Source organism: Pagrus major, chromosome 22, assembly GCF_040436345.1.
Source record: "Pagrus major chromosome 22, Pma_NU_1.0".
In the NCBI taxonomy this organism is placed as follows: domain Eukaryota; kingdom Metazoa; phylum Chordata; class Actinopteri; order Spariformes; family Sparidae; genus Pagrus; species Pagrus major.
Window position 1 is genome coordinate 5,524,359 of NC_133236.1, and position 15,911 is coordinate 5,540,269.

General features: G+C 44.3%; 1 protein-coding gene across 4 annotated transcripts in view; it reads left to right on the plus strand.

Moving 5' to 3' along the window:
* The first annotated feature begins 1,419 nt into the window (after positions 1-1,419).
* Positions 1,420-15,911, plus strand: part of rev3l (REV3 like, DNA directed polymerase zeta catalytic subunit) — a 77,040-nt gene continuing 62,548 nt past the window's right edge. For all 4 annotated transcript variants that reach the window (XM_073493420.1, XM_073493421.1, XM_073493422.1 and 1 more), the window contains exon 1: positions 1,420-1,993. In XM_073493420.1, the coding sequence (XP_073349521.1) occupies positions 1,855-1,993 (139 nt within the window). In that variant the 5' untranslated portion in view covers positions 1,420-1,854. The remainder of the gene's footprint in view (positions 1,994-15,911) is intronic.

The following is a 15,911-nucleotide window of genomic DNA, read 5'->3' on the forward strand; positions in this document are numbered from 1 at the left end:
AATATCAAAATAAAAGCCCGGGTGATAGAATGGCCATTCTCTAGCAATATACAAGCAAATACCAGCGTTAACTAAGTAAATAATTATGCAACAGTAGTTGATTACATGTGGTTTAATAGAATGCATTCATTCATGTACAGAGCAAGAGATGAATTCATTTTTTTGGTGCAGTACAATTCGACATATAATTTAACATACGTAATTACTGTGTGTGCAGCTGTTACTGTCAGCACTGATATTTCATTTATTTCCATCTTATAGGGTCGCTGCTTGAGTGAACACAGAGTAGGTGAAGCCGATGATTAACCTCTTCACCAGCAGATGGCAGTATGAGTGTGTTGTATGCCTGGTTTGTGTTTTTGTTGACTTTTAGCTCAAATACCAACAATTATCCAGGTTATTGATACAGATGTATATAATAAGTTACATTCAGATTTTGGCCTCTTTACTTTGTCTTTTTATAGCATTCAGAGCCACACATACTAGCTATACCTATATGGAAGAATGAGTATGTGTTGATCGTGTGTCAATAAATAAAAGAGACATTTTGTTTGTTTGTCTTATTGGTCAGCATTTAGTGAACCTTGGCTTCAATTACCTCTCAGTCGTAGCACCACCTGTGCACCACCTGTCTGATCGACTGTAATACGGAATGGCCATTCTATCACCTGGGCGTTTATTTTGAATTATTATTATATATTTTTTACTTTTTCTTCCGGGTCACGTGTGTTGGTTCTCTTCATGTCTTTTTTCAGAAGGATTGAAAATGAACATCCAAAACACTAAATTGGATTGTTGGACGGAGCTCGTCACTTCTGTTTTTTGTTCCAAACATCTTTACCTATTATTCAATGCAAAAAGAATAAGTAATAAAGAAATATTACCAAAAGCGAAAAACGGACCGATGGTTTTGCTCTTCGTTTTTGATTTGATTTTGATTCCCCCCACGATTATTTCGTTTTCATATTACTAATGAATGTCCATGTCCATATGCACATATCCATGTAACCGAATATTTCCATATATTACTGCTAAATTCATGGAGACTTAGATGTGCGAAATTTGTAGCGAACAACGATGGTCGATGACAGCAAGACACCCCAAAACGCTGTGTTGTTCAAATTGACGGTTTTTATCAAATAGTTCAAAGGATAAATGTGTCTGACGTCACTGCTGGTGACACAAACTTCTGTATACTGCCGTATTATCTGGCTGGGCAGCAACTGTGCCCCCCCCCCACAAAATAAATCAGTTATTTCACTCTGGTGCTTTGAATGACTGTGCTGGAAGGTCCTCAACGTTGCCTTTATTCTGAAAATCGGAAGTACTGTTCTTATGCATCCTGATAGGTTAGCTAACGTGCTAACGTGGGCTAGCCTGTTCTGAAGCAGGAGCGGAGCTGCGAGATCAGGCGGGACTGGCCGGGACACGTTCTGAGGCGTGATTTGGGAAGATAACGCTGCATACCGGAAGCCTGAGGAACGTCTTCCTGGCTGAAAACAAAAACAGTGTAGAGAGAGCTAATAATACAGGACAGCTATAATTAAAGTACAACATGGACCCGACAGCTGCGGAGCGTCCGATAATGACCTGCCGCTGTCGAGTTTAGCTCTCCCCGGCCGCAGCTGAACCTTGACGGCGGCGGCACCTCAGGGCGCCGCAGGAATCTTTGTTCGCGTTTTTTCATGGGACACAACCGGGCATTCCCTCCGCGTTGTCGTTGTTGTAACGCCGTGACAGCACCCCCCTCGGCTGGTATCGATTGGCCACCGAGGTCCCTGCATCTTATGGACTCCTAACAGTAGTTTTCTGGCTCTTCTGTCGTTCGGGTCTCCTCGGACGGACGCGGCAGTCATGTTTGCGGTGCGGATCGTCACCGCAGACTTCTATCTGGCAAGTCCCATTAAAGACCTGGACGTCTGCTACTCTGAATTCAGAGAGAGCGGCGTGAAGAAAGTACCGGTGGTGCGGATATTTGGAGCAACACCCGCAGGTCAGCCAACTCTTTTTGTTTATTGGTGTTCTTGTTCTAATGGTGGCTGTGCTGTCTCGCAGCGCTCCACGCGCATGTTCCGTGTTTGTGGCGGCTTGTTTGGACACGCGCGCACACCAACACGCACCGTCTGTATTGTCTAGAGGAAATCTAACGGGTCTTGTGTGTAAAATGAGCCAAGGAAGATGATTTGGGGTGTTGACATATTGTACCAACGCGGCGTGCTTTGCACACGGGCTGCCTGCAGCGGTGGCAGTCCTCTTCTGCTCCCCCTCCTCACGACTCCGCTTTGTTTTCGCTCTCCTGCTCCATCGAGGCATGGTGGTGGCGGACACCTCTGGCTCCAGGGCTCGACGTGTGCCTCTACCTGCCACATGTGGTATTCAGGGCCAGCATATATATTTCTCTTAGCTGTTGTTTTATGTGTTTATAGCAACCTGTGGAGTGTGGGCAGTCGACACTGTAACATAGTGCGTCCTCTTTGAGCTTTGTTTCATTTTTTTCAGTGTGAAACAAGTAAAAAGGCAGTTACAGATGAAAGCAAGCAAGACTTTGTTCATCTCTTGAAATCAGGGGACTGCAGTGAGATTAGCGGTCTAGGAAATGGTATACCAGAAGCAGAGATTGAGACGGATGGGGACAAATTTGTTGTTCTGTAAAAGCATTCAGTTGTCTGTTCTTTGCTCTATAGAAGACAGTACAGTCTGAAAGCAAGGAGTCATCATGACTACAATAATATGCATCATGTAAGAATGAGGGAGACAAAAACAGAATCCTATGTGGTGTGAAAATGTACATTGCATATTACCATTATGAGCCTCGACATACATATAGACAGGCCTATACACTGCCTGCAGATCCCTGATCTAAAAATGATTTACATAGACGTTGTGTGCAAAGGAGGGGCTGAGATTTCCTTTAGATGTTAGTGATGCTGTTTGAATTGAGATTTGGCACTTCCCCTGCCCTGTAATAAATCTATTACAGCCGAGCACTCTGGGTACCTTAATCCCCACGCCGCGAAACAATAGAATCATTTTCCACCCAATGGCACAGCATTATCACCCCAGCCAAATCCTCTTGCAATTGCTGTGCCCTCTCCTCAACCTATTTTGACAGGTGAAAACACCATAGCAGTACAGTTTAGATGTATATTTTTAGCTGGGTTAATGGGAGTCCAACTTGTCCCCTATGCTGTGGCAGTGCTCCCCCACAGGGCGACCGAGAGCAGCGTCCAACAGGACATACTTGAGTAGGGACTAAGGATATGGAGCAGTGAGATGGAGGACATTGGGCCGGGGTTAGGGTGTCAGGTTTAATTTGGTTCTGTCATAAAGCTGCACGTTCGCATGCGGTTGCACTGATGTGAGAGGGCTGAACACACACTGCAGCAGAGGCAGCCTGGGGAGCTTGTCAGTGAATGTATGCTAAGAAGCAATTCATCAACACTGATTCAAGCACAATAAAACCAGTGCACACTGCAGTATTGTTATGCTCTACAGTTTGGAGATAAAATGTACTATATACTGATATGGGATTAATCTAGACTGCATACTGTCCTGTATTTTGGTTATCACAATTTGGTAGATATTATAAATATATTGGTGCAGTTTTCTGAGCCTGACCCAATGAGTAAAATTAAGTCATTTGGAGTCATTTTCAAGCAAGAACACAAAATAGTGCTTTTACTGTGTGAAATGTGACTATTTGATGCCTTTTTTTCTTATGTAATGATAAATTGAATATCTATTTTGGACTGTTGGACAAGAATGAAGCAATTTGAAGACGTCCCCTTGGACTTTAGGAAATTGTGATGGGCACTGAATGGGATCCAGTGAATATTTGGTGTTTATGCTTGATTGATGAAGGATATAATCAGTTGACGCACTTGAACACACCGTAAAGACTACAGCCAACTGCCAACTAGCTTGTACGCTCTGCACCTGCATGAGTAGGTTTTCCATACAACCAGGAGGCAGTATTCTGTATTTGTCATTCAAAAATGGAAACCAGGAGAGTCAGGACTGCGGTTAAACAAACTGTTGCTATGATAAAACAGCGTTTGCCTATCATTTTAACACCACCGTTGCAAACATAGCTGCTTCTAATCAAGAATTTGTCTGATAATTTTGCAAATGGCATTGGTGAAGTGGAAGAGGCGAAAAACACACTGAAACTGCACTAAATGGTTGAAATCGTGGATACTAGAGCAACAACATGCTCAGTTGGCTGAAAAGCCGGGAACATGGGCCGACTAGTGCCAAACGGGTGGGACACGCTGCAACAACTAGGGCCACAAACACTCACTGACAGCCCCCGTCATCTGGTTTGTCAGGGCACAGGTCTTCTCACGATTGTGGTTATTCTTAACGCAGGTCATTGTGACTTTGCAGTCAGCTGGGTGGTTGGCCTTTGAGTTGATCCCAGTGCACTTAACAACAATAGCTAATCCATTAGGCTATTTTCTATGTTTACTTTAGGTCCGACCTAGAGAATCACCTACACAGAATGCAGTCATTATGAATGGTATTAATTAAACTTTCCCTATTATGACGTGAAAATGTCTGCTGTGAAAAATGTTTGCAAGAAGACAAACAGGGAGGAAACACTGTAATGAACTGATGCAGTTGTGATGATTGTTTGAACAATGCTTCGCTTTCCTTCCATTTTGTGGTAATGTTAAGCGACGCGTCTTGGCACACACTCATGTTTGAACACTGTCTAAATGCCTGCTCCTTTGATCCTGTCTGGCTAACATTCCTGAATATGTGGTATTAAACAGATTCAATTGTTTCCTCATTATATGTGGTTTGAATCTGACTGTGCTTTGCTTCAGGTTGCAGTAATGATAAAGTAGTGTGTCTGTACTGTGTGTGTCGTGGTGTGTGCGCTCCATACATTTGCACAGTTTGACTCTCCTCTTGCTCAGGTTGTGGCAAACTGGAGTCACAGTCTGCTCTGCATTTCCAGAAATCAAATGACATCACCATCTGGAACACATTGAAGTGGAGAGGGATCTGTTTCTTTCTGTAGCTCACAAACAAGCCCCGCCTCCCCAAAAGGAGTTTCTTTTTTTATGTTTCCTGTTGCCTTCATGGTGATTTTTTTTATTGTCTGGCCTGAAGGGAGGAGTTCATGAACAGTTTTGCTTAATGTGTGTCTGCTTTTATCTCATCAGCATGTTTACCCTGGTGTAAGCGGTCAGTGGTGCATCTGCACCATGTGGCTGTGCCTACAGCCCAGGGCCTTGTATTCCCTGTCCTTCCCTGACCTAAGCCCTGCACACTCCCACCAATCAGTTCTGTGTAATTTGATGCCGCGCTTCCCATTTTTTTCCTCCCCTCTTTGTTAGCATTTGGCCAGTCTGACTGTGTTGCGTACATACTGTACATGCACTTATCATGGTCAGTATCACATTATGCTTATAACAATAAAACAACTTCATTGGCTTTCTTGTTGGTTGAATATTTCCCACAGCGAGCCTCTTCTCGCACTGCTAAGACTTGCTGTTGAGCAAACCTTTTGAGGTCTGACATCATTGATCTCCACCCTGGATGCCGACAAGCTGGGCCCAGATGCACTCACAGGCCCTGGGCCCCATGGCAGCAGGGGAAAATGTTTTGGTTCCTCGCTTGGATATGTGCACTTGAGTGTTTATTGGGTGTGTGCAAGAGCAGAGAGGGAGGAAGTGCATGACCAATTGACCTGAATGAGGGGGGCCAAGCATGACGCTTGGGAGGAATAAAACCAAGGGCCTTTTCCTCCCCTCTGGCCCCTTCCCCCCAGGTTTTGCTCTCTCCAGGGGAACCCTTAATGCCATCTGAAGGAATTCCTCCTGGATCCATTAATAGGATAATAGGCAGATTCAAAAGGACTCTGGCTCATTAGGCAGAAGGTCATTGTCCCCTTAACTGTTTACTTTCCCCTCTCTCTGTCAATTACTCGGCTTCAATTATCATCCCTTAACTTGCACTCCATTGCTTCTAATTACTTTATAATCCAGTGAGACCCCTGTTTATTCATATGGTGTCACTGGATTTGATCTTCATATTTTGTAGTCATGATTACCAGTTTGTTTCAGGGAGTGTCTGATTCATTCTGACATGTGTTAGCCTCCATGTGACAACTGTGCGTTTACCAGAGGGATGCACAGCTATGTTGGTTATAGAGGAGCGTCACAAACAGAAGCCCCACACTAATCCCCATTCTGTGATGTCTCTGCCCACAGACTGAGGCCTGTCTTCTTGTTCGGGCTTTTAAGATGTTAAATCAGAGGAGGGGATATTTTACAAGATTTTGGCTTTGGGGACTCTGCATTTATAGAACTAACCAACCATCGAAGCTCAAAGGACACAGGTTGTTACTTCTTCCAAGAGGTCACGACTATATGTACAGTGACAGGACCTGATCAGACGAGAATTTATAACGGCCACATTTCAGACTGAAATTTATTTATCAATCTGTCTGGTGGCCTGGGGATTTGGCCAGCGCCCACAATCGCAGTGTCCTTTGTTTGCTAGTGTAAAAGGGATGCCCCGATCTGATACACTGCATCATCCTCAATAGTCTCCGTATAAAGCAGGTTGGGTTACAGTCATGACATTTCTTTGTCAGTGGCATCATAAAGTTTGGTGTTTTTGCGATCACTTACATTCATTCAGTCATGGAGGGCTGCCAACTCAGCATTTAGTGCCACAGCAATCCCTGGCCTTATTTTACCTTACATAAGGTAATGATCCTGATGAGTTCCATACAGTGACGCAAGCAGATTTTACTTTTGGGAAAAAGGTACCTTTGGTATTGAATCTGTATTCTGTATTGTCAAGTATCTTGAGTTGAGTATCGAATCAGTGTCAGGAGAGAAAGGGTTGGATCATGCATTCGTAGGTAGCAACAGAGAGTCTTAAGTAGTCAATCAAGTAATTTGTTTCATGGGAGATGTGTTTTCATGCATTGTTTTTGTTATTGGGAACTGTCAGTAGCAAGAGGATTAAGGCTTACTGTCACAACAGGAAAGTACTTCTTGTTACAATACAGTGTCTAGAAAAGCCCTAATTATAAAGCAGAAATTACACTTTACACGTCCCTGAGCAAGCATTGTTCTACTAGTGTCCACGAGACATACATTTTGTTATCAGAGGCTGTACAGATAGGCTCTGTGCCAACATCTGCGTACCTTCCACTTGTTGAAACCCCGTGGACTGGTCCGCTACACTATAATATGCTACAGAATACGTCTGCGCATTTGTAGTATGTGACCTCCAAGTAAATACCAGAAAGTAGAACTACTATACGTCCTTGGTGTTGGCTGCTGTCTGTGCAGCTTTGTTTTCAGTTGTATGTTTGGGAGTATATTCAGGCCCTTTTTTATATGCTGTCTTTACTGGAAGTTGTTAATCTGCCTTGGGACCTGCAAAAACACACAAAGTTGGAACGCAACAACATTTAACAGTGTTTTAATGGCTGAAGGTGGTAATTTCTCCCAATGCAGTGGAACTGTACATAATGTTCTTCATATATGAATCACGTATGACTGACAGCTTTAATATTGTCACCCACACTCCGACTTGGCCACACAGTTTCTGAAGTCATGAGCATTATTGGAGTACATCCTGTATTATTCTCCTCTGTGAGTTTGTCAGTTGACTCTAGAGGTGCCCCAGTCAGTTAGCAGCCATCGCATAGTGCTGCACAGCAGCTACTCACACCTGTCCCGTGCTGTTGTGCTTGGATCACTGGAACTGTTTCTGTCATGTCTCTGTTGTAGGGCACTATCAACATCCAATGCATTTCCAGAGTGCTATCAGGTTTCAGAGAAGCTTGTCCAGACACAGTCCGGGCTGCCACAGTGAAGAGCTTTTTCAAGTAAACAGAGCCCTCCCCTGCCTCCTTTCACACAAGCCTATGTGAACCATGTGTATAAATGTGGGAGGAGGCCTTGTCTTCCTCTAAATACCTTGATACTGAGGTGGCCTTTGTGGTGGATTACAGTCACAAAGGCTGAATAGCTTGCAGCTAACCAGCAACATGTAGCAGAAGGCACTATACTGATTCATCCAAAGTCATTCAACCAGGAGATCAATGATCTGAAGATACAAAGGTGCTAAAATGAAACTGACATCTCTATTATTAGAACTCCTCCGGGAATTTACTGTAAATCAAATCTGGTGTGTTTTCAAAGGCTGTCGAACGGCCATTGAATGCAGCACTGCAAACAGTCTGCACTAGGACACTGAAACCCAGGGTCTTTTCATTTAACGGCGCCGTCGACAGATGAAGGCAATATGGCTAAGCTGCAGAAATACAACTTCAAGTTATCCATTTTAGTCCTATAGTTCTTCACAAGTTGTGTTCCCTTCTAAAGCAACTTGCATCAGATTGAACTAACCGGCCACAGCCAGCACTGCCTACCTGCTAGTTGGTGGTGATTTCCTTTTCTTTTGAAGGAGCTGTGAGTGTACAGCAGCTGCCTCGGTGTCCTTGCTGCTGCTGTGGCCCAGTCCATCTGATTGATGGCTATAATAGCTCCCTACAGCTCTTCAGTGGGTATCTAAAGGCGTCACTGTTGAGGGCACAGGCCAGACACTGCAGCAATCTGCATCCCCAAAGCATTTCCTGTCACCCCGATTCACACCGAGTCAGGTGGGATGGGATGGGACTTTCACATCTGTAGCTGTTGGATGTCTCTCTCCACTACTGGAAACCTGTTCATTACTGTGCAGACCTGCAGTGTTATTTTTGGGATTTTGCATCAATCCTCCACAGGGAGTTCAAAACACCTGCAAAGCACCTCCTCTTTTATTTAGTGGCCTGTCCAGAGACACTACAGCAGTGGCTTGTACAGGTGGCATTGTGAAAATGTCCAACTGTCCAGTTACCGTCGTCTGTCCTTAGCTGTCCTTTCAGCAAACAAGTTCCTTAGGGAAGGAAACTAGTGAAACTTGGGGAAGGAAACTGTGCTCACCAAGCTGGCTTTAATTATATTATATATTCTGCTGTTTTATATTAGAGTGACCCCTCCTAGTTACACAAATGAGTGGCAGTAAGTGGGTTTGTTGCTGGATTTCCCTGCCCACTCTTTCTTACAATTAACCAGTGATATTGTCTGTTTGTCCATTTTTTAATCTATTCTGTCTGCTTCTTTCCTGTAAGACAAACCGTCAACCTCATTCAAGACATTCTTCAAGTGTTTTTTCAGTCAGTAGTCAAAATATCATTGATCGCAAGGGCAATGCCTGTCCATCCATTTTACCCTCCATTTCCTGTAAAGGTGTCCCTGTGATATTGACCATGCAATGACTGCTTACTGATGTCCACATGTGGGAACAAGCTTGTATTTAAATCTAATTTTTAATGTAGTGCCTGCCTGTGAGTATCACAAGCCACGAGGGCATTCAGGATGTGCCACAGTGAGCTCCCCCTTGTGACAGAGATGGAACCTTGAAGTTGTTGTTTTCTGGTAGCTGGATGGCTTTGCCAACAAGGTAATGTGATTTAGTTCATCTCCATGGTGAGATGGATGTTCATAGGCGATGGATGAGTGGGGGTAACGTGAAGTTTTTTGTCTTTTGATACAAATGTATGGAGAAGCCACTGTTGATATGAAGTCTCTGCTAATGTCGGGGGCCTGCTGAGGGCTGCTGTTGACCGGAGGTTTATAAAGTCACCCATCCAGGTTCCCGTAATGTGGTTGTGCGTGGTTTGAGGAGAGAAGGCTGTGTTGGTGTGTGGTGTTGGGTCATTTCAGGTCCTCCACTCAGTGTAGAGCTCTTCGTCTCTCCTCCTGCACCATTGTCCCTGCAGATAGAAAGAGGAGGGGCCTCACTTTGTCCACTGAGCTGGTGAGAGAGGGACACTTCCCACTCTTGTTCCCCCTGGGCCACTGGCACTGCTGCAGGAGAACTCTGCAGTGTTTCAAGGCAGATTAAGACCTTGTTTAAAAAGAATGGAAGAATTTGGCAGGCGGAAGAAAGCTTGAATCACTGCTGGAGGGGGAGAGTGCTTTGAACCTAACATGCTGTGCCATTCAGCATGGATGTTAATGAGGCCTGGATGTGTGTGTGCAGCTTGGAAGTACACACGTGCTCACACACACAAAAAAGACAATAAAGTGATTTAAGTTTTCATGTGTAGCAGTGGGTATATCTTAAATAAGGGGGGAGTAACACTGTCATGTTAATACAGGAATGCTTCTGCACATGAGCTTTCTGATTAATGTTTTATTGTGCAACAGGATTGCATTCATAGGATTTAAAATAGTGCACCATATTGGAAAACTGACATGACAATATTTTTTTTGCAATATATGTTGCAATTTGAAAAATTACAGGAAACTCTACCACATACAGTGTGGTATTCACGTACAAATATACTATTAATCATAATTTTCATCATTTGGATACTATAGTGAGCTTGTTCAAACTTCCACTCGCACATAGTTGATGTGGACTTTGCAGTCACATCTTCATGTTAGTTGGCACTGACCAGTGTGAAGCTGCTGTGTCTCTCTTCTGCAGGCCACTGGTAGTGTTTCTCTTAATTATGCCATCTTTACATTTTCTTAGCCTGCCTTTTCAGCTAGCCAGCTAACTTTGTTTCAAGCTTCTGAGGCTGAACACGGCAATGTTGCAGACACATGTGGTGCGGAGACGGAGAACCTTTTAAACCCTGCATGGGAATGTCAGCGACAGTAAGAAACAGCAGTGACTACAGTAGGGTGCTAGTGAGCAACTCCTACCTTGCGGGAACTGGGTGTTGATTTTTAGTATCCTTAGGGCTCTGTGCAGACATCTCACTTCACAGATGTCACTGATGCTCTGTAGATGGTACCAGTGATGCTCTTCGCGGTTTTAATAACCTGCCGTAGAGCCTTCCTGTCCTGGTAAGGAACTGTTCACCTGCTCCACCTCACCTCCACTGATGTGGACAGCGGTGTGTGTCTTTGCCTCCTTCTTTCTAAAATCAACAATCAGCTCCTTGGTTTTGCTGATGTTGAGCAGTAGATTACTAGCTAGGTTTTTAGTACACAGCCAGGTATATTATCTGGACCAGCAGCCTTATATTCACTCTCAGCAGGAGTTTACTAACATCTGCTGTGGGAACTGACAGTGGCTGGTCCTCTGGAGGCGGAGTAGACGTCACAGCTGAGGGTGTACTCACACTAGGCAATCCGTACCGTGTCCAAGCACATTTGACCTCCAAAGTCCAGTTTATTTGACTAGTGTGAGTGCTCCGTACTGTGCTCAAGCACTGTACACTTTCTTGACCCTGGCATGGTTGGAAGAGGTGCGCTTCGGCACGATACGGTTGCACATGCACGAGCACAAGCACGGGTGAGCAACGTGGACATGAAATCTAATCAGGGATGGACTGGGAGTGAAATTCGCCCTGAGTCTTTGTTGAGGAGATCAAAGCGAGCATAAAATGTTTTCAGCTCATCTGGCAGCGTGGCCTCACACTTGATGGGGGAACTCCTGCTTTTGTAGCCTGTGACATTTTTTTATCTCCTGCCACATATCTTTGCTGCTGTTGGTGTTGTGGTCCCTCTCCAGTCTCTGCAGATGTCTCCTCTTTGCCTCCTTGATGCCAGCTTCCAGTCTTGATCTGGCGGAAATGCCTCCTCGTCACCTGACCGAAAGCTTTTCTAGGAGTGCTCCGCCTTTTTTTTGCAGCTGTCTCAAACGAGTTGAAAATCTCTCAACTTTTAAGAAAGGCACTGGCCGCTTTGTTTCATGCAAGAGCAATCATAATTTGATGGGTACGGACTCGTCACCTGTTGCACATGGTAAACCATGATAATCTAGAAAATGGAGGAGAAGCTAGTTTCGGCAGTGTCTGTCTATCTTAAGCTTTAGCAGATGTAAATTCTTATAACAGAGACAGAAAAGCCCATTGTGGGAGCATATTGTCTGTACACTGAATGTGGCTGGTGAGTGTTGTGCTTTTATCACCCTGAGTGAGCCTTAGGTGCACCTCATCCATGTTATTCTCCTGCGACCAGACATTAGCCAGAAGAAGGCTTGGTAGAGGAACAGCTCTTAGTCCAAGTTGGGTCATCTTAACTCTGATGCTGCCTCTCTTTCCTTTATTCCTGGTGCGATCACATTGCATTTTGTGATGTTTTGTCTCACTGGTCTAGCTGGCCACGCAGCAGATGCCGCTGGTGGAAATCCTCTCGCAGTCCGCTTCATTCAGTCCAAACCCAAAACTTCATGTCGATGAGTGCATCTCTAGCGTAAGCAAAGCGTGCTTCAGTAGAAGTGGGTATAGAGAAATATATCAAACATGTAGTGAGGATTAAAGGAGCGAATGGCCGCCGCATCTGCATGCACCACCGTCATCATAGCAACTTATTTAGCCATATCTATCTGTATCTTTGAAATTATATGTGAAAAATAGAGTTGACTTAACAATAAGCATCGTCATACTCTGATACAGTAGGTGGCGAACGACAAGACGATTGCAATTTGCAATACATGTTCTACAAGGGTTCATAGAGGACAGAAAAAGCTTCTAACACAATAAGTCATGTTAGAGCTGGAATATTGAATCCATCTTTGCTCACTACATCTTCTACGAGTGGACTTCATAATGACCCTGCTGGTAAGAGCTTTCTATGAAGGGTCTACCAGGCTGAGTAACTGTCCGCCAAAGGTACATTTCCTGACTTTGACGTGCTTAGTGCTCCCAAACTCAATTAAGTGTGGACTTCAAAATCAAGTTTCCAAATACAGTGAGGACATGATTGTGGTGTATGTGTATGTTTGTAGTCTCTCCTAACTTCAGATTTTAGAGAATTTGTTGTTTTGTTTTATTTTTATGGTGCTGAACCCATAGTCATGGGTTTTCGCTGGGGAATGTTAATCACATCTCAAATCATAATGCCATACACCAAATATGCTTTGGTCTTCTGTAAGCTCTAGATTTTACTCGATCTCTCTGTTCACATTTAGCTGTGGAGTACATTCCTTTACCTCTGCAAAGCCCACATTTCCTTTTAGAAGGTGCACACCAACACCCATCAGTCCTTCTGCAGCTGTTTTTTAAAATGCGAGACTGCAGTGGGAACCAAAGGGTCTTTTTAATCAATTTTTAATTCCATAGCAGTGTACAGTCAGTTTGAGGGCAGGCTTATTAAAAAGGGGAGGAGGGAGGGATATTCTGGAAACCCAGCTCTAAAAATAGCACAGCAGTGTGTGTGCGTGTGTGTGAGACTGTGTTTCAATGCAACTGAGCTTGTGTCTGCGGTGAAAGCAGGCTGGTTGTTGTTGCTGCTCATTAGCACACCAACTCTTTAGTGTTTCCCCTTGTCTCTGTGAAATGTTATTACATTCAAGAGACAGTTACAGCTCTGATGTCTGAACTAAAACCTTTTCTACCTCGAGGAGTGTTGTCTGGACCTGCTCTGTTCCTTCTGCATCTGACTGTAATCTGCTCCTGTCACAGCAATATGTCTGCTGTGGTTTGGTGCTCCTTTGTGTCTTCATGGCTGTCTCTGTGTGAGATTGAGAGTGGAGGGTGGGAGAAGAGAGAGTGAGTGAGCATGGATGTGAGTCTTGCTCGCCCAATGCACCAGCCTAGCTGTCCGTACTACTTGTGATGTGTGGCGGAGAGTGAGACACGCCGTGAATATCAAAATTTCATTGGAGCTGAGAAAAGGAGGGCAGGCAGAGCTCGGAAATCTCTCCTGTTGTCTGGCGAGAGATTGCCGCCCTGATCAGAGAGCGAGTCCAGGCACACAGTCTCACACACACTGCGTCCTCTTGCACCGTGGCAACCACTCAGCTCCAACCAGTTCCCCTCATGCTTATTATGAAATCTGTAGCTTGTGTCATGTCAGGATTTTTCACCGATTTGTTCACATATGACTTTTATTTCTGTTAAATAAAGATCTTTCTTTGTGCCAAATCATAAGATGTAATTTCCCGCCCTTCTGTTATTGACTTGTTGTTTGTTGTTTTCCAATCGTCCTCTCTTCTCTGCTTTTTTCCTCCTCCTCAATGTGCTCCATATTAGATCTGCCAGTTCCACTGATCTGAATCTCCAGTGACTGAGGATCTGCTTAAAATGGAGACACACATTATTCAGTGTTTCCCGCAGAATGATCTTGTACCTGTGGCGAGGGTGTGGGTGGGATTGTGCTTTTACGAACAACGACATGGGTAGGCCTGCATTAAAAAGGTGAGGGCAGACCACTAGTTAATGATCGTGGCTGGTGTCATTCACTTGGATAGAAGAAACAAATTTTACACAAAAAATACTAAAATGGATTGCCAAATATACTTGGTTGGCTGTAAATATATCTGGGCAGACCACCCAAGTAACACTGTTATCACACTAATTTCTCTAGACTAGAGTTTTACATAATACATTAAGTGTCTTTGTCACTAGCCACATGTCATCTAACTAGCCTTGTACATTCACAATTTATGTATTTAGAGACTCTGGCTAGACAGTCAGTGAGTTTGGTTGAACAAGCTTGCTGGAAATGTGTCATTTGTGTTCTTTCTGACAAACATGAGAATGTGGACGTCCCCGAAAATATATTGTCTCCATCAGTCTCTGAAATGTGACTGTAGTTAATATGTAAAAATGACAGGGAGAGTCACATTCTCCAACTAGGTCTTGGTGAAAAACAGTGATCATGAGCAGCATCTGCACGTCAGGTATGAAAGCATCACACCAGTACAGAGACGTACAAGAACCTTTAACCGTGTGTGTGTGTGTGTGTGTGTGTGCGTGTGCGTGTGCACGTGCGCATGCGTGTGCGTGCGTGTGTGTGTCAGAATGTCCCTGCATAAATGTGTGTGAGTAGCTGCTGCAGGCACCCCAAGGATTTTCACTCTGCTGGTCACAGTCTATGTCTCTGTCTGTCTGTCTGTCTCTCTCTGTCTGTGTCACTCTCTGTCTCACTCTGTCTGTCTGTCTGACGGAGGCCCTTACAGCTTTCCGGCCTTAACTGTTGCTCCTGTGGTGGGGGAGTGGCAAGAGGAGCAGGACAAACTACTAACTTTCGTTACTCCCAGGTTTGGGAAGTTGGAGTCCGTGCAGAAGAAGCCGCTGTATCAGCTCTGTGTGAAGGTGTGTCGTCTGGGCTCCTTGGTCAGAGTGAAAGTGTCGAGGAGGTCCTTGTATAAACTGCCTGTTGAAAAACGGGCAGCTGACCTCCAGTGGAGGATTATACATGGTGCGATAGCTATGAACAGACACATAGCACACCTGGAGCTGCTGCTCTCTTTTTGATTGGTCAAATATTGTTTTGGATTTATTTTGTTTGTTTGGTTGTTTGTTTTGTTTGTTTGTTTGTTCCGGTGATGCACACCTGATTTTGATTTATCTTTGAGAATAACTAAATAAAGTTATTTTTAAAGTCTGTCTCTCTCTGTCCATCTGTCTCTCTCTCTGTGTCCCTCTCTCTCTCTGTCTCTCTCTCTCTCTGTCCCTCTCTCTATCTGTCTCTCTCTCTGTGTCTCTCTCTATCTGTGTCTCTCAATTCAGTTCAATTCAATTCAATTCAAAGGGGCTTTATTGGCATGAAAGTTTTACAACAATGTTGCCAAAGCATCAAAACACAACTTGTCCAGACATTCGGACAGAACATAACAAATAACAACACAAACACAACACCAAGATTGATCTCTGTGTCCCTCTCTCTGTCTGTCTTTGTCTCTCTGTCTGTCTCTCTCTGTCCCCTCTCTGTGTCCCTCTCTCTCCGTCTCTCGCTCTCTGTCTGTCTGTCTCTCTCTCTCTCTCTCTCTCTGTTTGTCTGTCTGTCCCTCTCTTTCTCAATTTTTTTTTTTCAATTCAAAGAGGGCTTTATTGGCATGAAAGTTTTAACAACAATGTTGCCAAAGCATCTGTCCAAACACTCGGACAGAACACAACAAATAACAGCATGAACACAAACACAACACCAATC